Raw genomic sequence first — 7,474 nt, 5'->3', positions numbered from 1 at the left:
TTACGAGAGAAGTGGTTTCATTAAACTACACTGCGGCCATCACGCATACTTTTAGCACGATGCCCCTTGTCTGAGAACACAGACTTTTACATCCCCAGAAGCCCTTGTTACCAGGCCAGGATATGCCAGCTTTCCTTCATCACTGTCTTGGGTAGAACTTAGAGTCTCCAGGGTTGGTTTTTATGTTCATTAAACTTGAAGAAAGCCAAAAGGGGAGAGCAACACAGCCAATGAGCAAAGGGGAGGAGTCAGCCTGTGGGCTAGGGGGCCTTCCATCACTTACAACGGGAGGGGGACAGGAAGGAGAGAGAGCATTGCTCGAGTCTCAGCTGCTTCGCTGGCACCGCAGACTGCCTGTTTCACTCCCTATACCACAACCCCAGTTCTGTGTCATGTCATTTCAAAATCTCCTCTCTTTACGGGCTTTAAGTGTACATGTATGTTACTCATGCTGGCTTGTTTCTTGTCCAATGTGTGACTCTTTTCATTGTCTATTTTTAGAATTCTCTGTTGAGAGGCCTTGGCCTTGGTTCTGCCAGGTACCCTGGGCATGATGACGTAATTTAGGACTTTAAGCCGCTGAATTTTGTTACTGCTGAAGCTTCATTATTGTATTGGGTGGTCACAATCCAAGAGACATCTGTGTGTCCTATAACACACACAGCTTGCACACGGATGCCCTCCCTGTGTCACTGCCTGCTTCACTCATACCATGTGTCAAGACAGAAAGTCTGAGTCCACGCCACCTGTGTCCGAGCTCACAAATGATTCCGACTTCTGTCAGCGGGGTCAGAAGACACACACTTCTCACTGCCCCCTCCTGCAGGCTAGTGACTTCCCCAGAGCCAAACCCAGGTGTTGGCCATGGCTCATGGGCAGAGGACACGCTCAGACACTGGTCCTGCCTGCAGCCGCACGGATCCTTGAGGTCTCGGCCCTCTGGGCCCTTGTCTGCCTTCCTTGCCAGCTCAGCCCTTCAGTGATGGCAGCTTAGTTCTGTCCTGCACCAGACCTGGGGGTCCTGTGTGTCTGCCCACCTTGCCCCCAAGGTGTACACACTTTTGAAGGCCCTGTCTCTGCAGATGGCCTCATAGTGCCTGGAGGGTTCTGGTTGCCCTCTCCTTGAGCTTCTGGCACCCAGATCATGCTGTGCTAGCCAGGGGACGCACTCGGGCCACTTCTCAGTTCAGGGTGCTGCCCCCAGCAAGGCACAGAGCTTGTCTTGGGGACCAGGTACTGAACGCCACCTTCTGCTCCCTCTGACACTGGACTCAGCGCATGCGGGCCTTGCTGATGCGCCAGGCCACTGTCCACGCCCTTCGCACGTCTTCTACCCCGCGTCCCCAGCCCCCAGAACAGGGACACTGACAGGTGCTGAGGCTGGGGCGTGGGGCTTGGCTTGGGTCTGCAGGCCAGCGACCTGGGTGTGGGTGGCTGGGTGCTGCTTGAAGCCCTGGCCAGCTCAGAACCGCCGCCCTCCCCGTTTCTGTATGGGCTCAGTACTTCCTTCTACTTACTATCTTAAATAAACCATTTATTCAGGAGGAACAATTGAAGAAAGCAGCTGTGACATGGATTATAAAACGAAACAAGCATAGCTTGGCCTCCAGGTACAAGGGTGAGATGGCTGTGTTGCCACAGGGACTGCCAGTGTGGCTTGGGGTATGACGGGCTGATGTGTGGGCGTGAGTGCAGACACGCACAGGCGCACTCGCACACACACGCGCACATGTCTGCCGCCCGCAAGCGGTGTGGGCAGCGATGAATGAGTTTGTGTGTCTGCAGCCAGGCCCTTTCCCTGCCCCCCAAGCCCACCACAGCAAAAATGAGGCCTTCTTCTTCCCCTCCCTCCCCCCGGCTCTTGCTCAGAGACCCCCGTCTCCTGCAGTGGCAGTTTGACCACCCTCCGTCACAAAGAACCCCAGTGATGCCGAGGCTCACGAGAGGAAATGACAGTGAGGACGCCAGATGTGCGGCCAGGGGCCCGCCCCGCCCCCATGCTGCCTCCCTGTGCTCGGGAGGCCCAGCTCCACGGGGCCCTTGGGGAGGGGCGGGGAGGGGAGGACATGAACACTTCCCACCATTACGTGCGCGCACACACTGCCACCCGACTGGGCACAGGGTCAGGCTAGGCCTGGGAGAGGCCCCTGTGGCAAATAAGGTGGTCCACACCTTTCCTGGAGGGGAAAACAGCAGGGAACCCTACCCCCACCCCCAAAGAAGAAAGTAACAGTCGCAGGAGAGGAAGGGTGTATGCAGGGCTGGTCCCACAAAAGGCAGTATGGCTCGGGTTGCTCATAGGCACATGGCACGGGAGCAGAGAAGCACTCTGCTCCACTCCCGCCTCTCGGCACTGTCCCCCAACCCCCTCCCGTGTGAGGTATAGCGCTTCCCTCCCCCTCCCTCCCCCTCCCCCTCCCCCGTGTCCCTCCCACCCTCCTCGACCATGTGGGTGGTCAGAGTACCCTCTTGTGGGCAAGGGTGAGGGACCAGCCTGGCAACACTATAGGACCTTATGTAGGGTCCAGCTCAAAGACCCCATCACTGGTGGGGGTGGTGAAGAAGGAGGGTGGGTCAGAGGTGGTGGACTCATGCCCCCCGCTGCCCACCCCCTGGGGGCGTCTCTCCTGCAGCCGCAGGCTGCGCTCGAAGTCTAGCAGCTGCCCCATGAAGTTGAAGTTGGGTGAGATGTTAGACTTCTTCCTCTTGACCAGGTCGTAGGCGTCGTTGAGTGACAGGTGCAGCTTCTGCATGAGGTATGCCACGGTGACGGTGACGGAGCGGCTGACTCCCGCCAGGCAGTGGACGAGCACACCACAGTTCTGGGACAAGGCTTCGTCTAGGTGTAGCAGGGTTGGGGACATGATGACAATGGTCACTGGGGGTGAGGCCAAATCCATGTGGCCTCAGATGGGGTGTCACCCTCAGAGCTCCCTCTGGTTGGGCTCTGCCTGCCTCCCTGCCCCCCACCACCCCCGCAGATGTCTGGCTTTGGACCCTGGGAATAGTGGCTAAGCCTGGGAGGAATTCACTGGGATGCAGAGGGGAGGGGAGAGGCCGGAGGCAGGAGTGTAGGGCAGAGAAGCACGCAGAGAGCAGCGTCCACTCACCGATGAAAGCAATGGCCTCCGGAAAGAACTGTGACAGGTTCTGGCTCCAGTGGTCGGAAATGGGGATCTGCTTGTAGTGAAAGTCCCCATTCTTCTCGAACAGATTGGGGAGGTTGGGGGTGACATTGAGGATGTAGCGGATGCCCAGCCTGGCCAAGCTTTCCAAGTTGGCTGAATCACGGGCACAGCCTAGGTAGAGGTTGGGCAGGATCTGCACAGGAAAGGCGCGGAGCAAGCCCAGCGGCGGGGGCGTGCTACCCTCCGAGTCCAGGCCACAGGTCAGGGAGTCGCGCTCAGGCTCGGTCTCGGAGCAGTCAGAGGTCAGGCACAGGGCGCCCAGCCCCACCACGGGCGCCGGGCTGCGCAGGGCAGCTGTGCTGGAGCCTCTGGGGCCGCCAAGGCCACTCTCACACAGCTGCGGACACTCGGCCTGAAACCTGCTGAAGCCACCTGTCGGAGACGGGCGAGAAGTCAGTCTGAAGCCACCTTCTGGCTTTGCAGGTGTTCTCAAGGGGTGCCATGCATCACATGTCTGCATCCTGTTTCCTGCGTCTAGGTCCCAGCTGCATTTGTGACTCCCACTTCCTGGCACTGTGCAATCTAGGCAGGCAGCATGTTGATGGCTCAAGCTCCAGGCTTTAGCCTCATCTGGCCCTGGCTTTTGTGGGCATTTGGTAAATGAACCCGTGGATGGAAGAGTTCTAGCTGCCTTTCTCTTTGTGTCTCCCTGTATTTCAAATCAATACATAAATAGACGGACACAGCCAGCAGCTTGGTCTGCATTGTGACCCATGTGGCGGCCCACAGGCTCCTGGGCAGCTCTCCCTTGGTGCTAGCGGCCGGTGCTCGGCCAGCTGCTGCAGGCGCAGCAAGCCAGGCTCAGGCAGAGCGCAGGCAAGCGTGAGGCCCGTCAGAGCAGGCACCGGCACAAGGGCCAGCAGTAAAAAAGAAAGGTTTATAGGTCAGTCCTGTAGCTGACCCACGGAATGGGGCCTGGGGGAGGGGGAGGATTGTAGCATGTCACCTGACAGGAGCCAGCATCCCTGCCTCTAAGGGCTTTTCTTGGCCACTCACTGATGAAGAGGTTCATGTGAACACTGCCTGGGGCCCCTTGGTGGTGGTGGTTGGGGATGGTGGAGGTGCTTGGCTCGGCCGCCTCGGTCGCGAGGCTGGTTCTTGCCTCTGCCAGCCCTTCACAGCCTGCGTGGGACTTGGTTGGTAAGCATCTCGTGAGCTAAGTCAGCCAATTCTCCCCATTTGCCAGACTCAAAAACTGGACTCTCAAGGCTGAAGGGACTCGTCCAAGGTCGTGCTCAGACTCCCCCTCCTCCCGAAGCAGCCTGGCAGGTTGCCAGGTGGGGCTCACCCAAGGTCAAATTAATGATGAATTTCCCAGGGCAGGCAGGCTCATGTCTCCCTCCATCCCTCCCCCCACCTCCGCTGGTGCCCAGCGCCACTCCTGCGGCACCTACCCTGTAGGTAGTAAGCCAGGTAGCCTTCCTCTCGCAGCTTCTGGAGCAGGGTGCCCAGCACCGAGTCTGCTTCCCACTCTTCCGCCTCAGCCTCGGCTTCCCCGCGCCGGCGCCGGCCCCCGGTCTGGTCGTAGAGGAGCACGGGGGCCGGCGGCTGCGGCTGCGGCGGGGGCCCGGGCAGCAGCGCGCGCACCGACAGGCTGCCCCTGCGCAGGCGGCGCAGCAGGAGCGCGGGCAGGGCCACGCTGAGCGCTCCGCCGATGCGAGCCGCTTCGTACAGCTCGCGGCTGCGGCAGTCCAGCAGCAGCAGCCCCGGCCGCGAGGGCGCCAGCTCCTGGCGCAGCCAAAGGCAGGAACGGCCTAGGCCCTCCATGGGCCCGGGGCTTCTTGTTCGTCGGTCGGCGGGCGCTGCACACAGAGAGAAGACAAATGCCATGAGCTCCAGTCTCGGCTCCGAGGGGTCAACGCCCCGTGTCGCCAAGACTGTGGAGACCCACGATCCCTTGGGATCAGCCCGCTCGTTGTCCCAGGGAGGCCAAGCAGAAAGGCAGCACCCAGCAAAGCACCCCGGGCGGCGGTCACTGGGACGCCCAGCGCAGCTCCTCTTCCTCAGAGAATGGCTGGGCGAGTAGCGGCTGCCTGCTCCGGGCTCTGGTGGGGAGGCCGCAAGGCCACAGCCACCTCCTTTCACACCTACTTTCTGAGGCGCTTGCTCAGCCTGCCCGGGATCACTCCCCAAGCTGCAGCTTCCCACTTTGGGGCTGTGTGCCTGCGAAGCGGCGACAGCGATCAAGGCCTCCATTGCCCCCCACTACCAAGCGGAGCCAGGGACAGAGGCGCCACCGGCTGATGGGCCTCCAGCAGCCCTCTCTGGCTTGACCCTGCCCGAATCCCCCGCACCCTCAGGAATGAACAAAAGGAGAGAGACCTGGAGAGCGATTGCTCAGCCGTTGGCTGCGCAGGGACGTCCCGGCCAGAGCTCTGGCACCGCGGGGCGCCGGAGACCCCAGGGCAGGCGCACGTGGAAGATCGGCCTCGTGCCGCTCGCGAGCTGGCCGCTTCCTGGCAGCCAGAGTGAGCTACCACCTTGGAAGTCGCTGCCTTCGGATGGGGAGTAGCTGCCCCAGGGGGCGGGCCGGGGCGGGCCAGGGCAGCGGGGGCGGGCTCAGGGGGGTCAGCAGACCAATCGCTGGGAGCCAGATGAGGCGGGTGGGACCTGAGAGCTGCAGGCTGAGCTGAGCCCTCCACTCAGGCAGCATAGGGTCGAGGCAGAGGCCAAGGGCAGGTCAGGGGCCCGGTAGGGGACCAACTGCAGTTCCCCTGGCCGCCGGCGCCAGCTTGGTCCTCGTAGGCAGGGGAGGGGGGCTGAGGACAAAAGCCCAGCCTCCGTGTCCAGAGGCTGCCTCTTACACAGCTCCCTGGTGACTCTGAACCATTGTCCCCCCTGACTGGACCTCAGTGGGCGCATCTGTAAAATGGCAGCAGCTCGTGCTCCTGTGGGGGTACTGCTGAAAGCACAGGGCACCGTGCTGGTGTCACACAGGGCCAGCCCAGCGCCTCCCGCTGCTTCATTCCATTAACCATCACCCCCTTCTCCCCAACCCTTCCAATCAATCCAGAAAGAAGCAGCTTCTATTTAGGTCTCTCACATCAGCGATGTCCCCTGGGCTCCTACATGGAATGGCCTCACATTCACCAGCTCTTGGCCAGGTCACTGTCACAATTTCCCAAAGTCTCCATCAACTTACTCTCCACCGTGGCCCGAGCCAAGCCTAGGGACCTGGGCCCCTCCAGAGCCCCTGCTTACCTGGTGCTCCCAGCATAGTAGGGTAGATGGACAATCAGCAGGGAGACCAAACCAGTTCTCGGATGGGATGTTCCACGGAGACAATGAAAGGAGAGCTGAGACAGGTTTCTGAAAAGCAAACAGCCTCTGATGAAAGATGCGTAGTAGATAAGATAAAACCACACAGTGACCTAAAGGTTAAGACCCTGGGAGATAGCTGGGGCAGAGATTGCACTGTGTGTTAAGGCTGGAATGCCACGGAGCAAAAGACACCTGGAGGGGCGAGGTTCAGCCTCACCATGGGGAGAAAGGCAAATCCAGAAAGACAGTGCACAATGGAGGCAGCGCCTGCCACCTGCTGCCATGTTCTCAGAACCCTCAGGGCTGCAAGGCGCTTGTGGGGTCACCACACCGCTCTCTCGCTGCACAGTTGGGTGTTGGTGTGGGTCCTTTGGAAAGTAAGTTTTGTGGAATTAATCTGACGATCCAGAAAGTTGAGACTTTCTTCCAAGGGTTCTAGCTTAAGGCATTGAAGGCAGAGACAGCCCCATCACACAAGCTAGAGGGTGAGCACTTAGAATTAGGTGCGGTGCACCTGCAGCTCTAGTGCCAACATTTGGCTCATGAAGCATAAAACGAAGATGAGAACATGCATGAGGTAATGCATGTCTGAGGTCACAGAGAGCAGGTCGCCTCCAAGGGGCCTTCAGCCTGCCCCCCTTCCTTCTGAGTGGCCCTGGGCAATGGGCTCATCTGTGGCCACCCTCCTTCGTGCCTGTCACTAGAACATCCAGGGGCTTTGGGCAGCTGGGCTGTGACCCCGTGGGCACAAGCCCAACCCAGGCCTTCCTCCTAGGCTGCTGTCTGGTTTCTGCTTGTTCTTGAGGCCCTCTGGTGTGCCCTTCTCCGTGCAGGCTGAGCCTGTGCTCCCACGGCGGGAACAAGCTCCCACACACTAGTTGGCACTTGACCACAGACACTCAGGCTGGGCTCCTTCAGAGCCACTGCAGTGGTAGGTGGCGCTAGCGGTGGGCAAGATGTTCCACTGGTTGCCAGCCAGTTACTTGGCCATGTAGTGTGGTGGTGGGGGGTGGCAGGGAGGCCCG

General features: G+C 60.2%; 1 protein-coding gene across 1 annotated transcript; it reads right to left on the bottom strand.

The window, feature by feature from the left end:
- Positions 1-2,513: 2,513 nt before the first annotated feature.
- On the bottom strand, positions 2,514-4,955 carry DUSP9 (dual specificity phosphatase 9). Its single transcript, XM_040974689.1, has 3 exons — positions 4,583-4,955; positions 3,111-3,560; positions 2,514-2,839 (listed from the first exon to the last, which is right to left on the bottom strand). The coding sequence occupies exons 1-3, from the start codon at positions 4,953-4,955 to the stop codon at positions 2,514-2,516; spliced, it is 1,149 nt and encodes a 382-aa protein (XP_040830623.1).
- Positions 4,956-7,474: the final 2,519 nt, after the last annotated feature.

Source organism: Ochotona curzoniae, unplaced genomic scaffold, assembly GCF_017591425.1.
Source record: "Ochotona curzoniae isolate NIBS_2020 unplaced genomic scaffold, NIBS_Ocur_1.0 contig_2469, whole genome shotgun sequence".
In the NCBI taxonomy this organism is placed as follows: domain Eukaryota; kingdom Metazoa; phylum Chordata; class Mammalia; order Lagomorpha; family Ochotonidae; genus Ochotona; species Ochotona curzoniae.
This window is presented reverse-complemented; position numbering and strand designations above follow the sequence as displayed.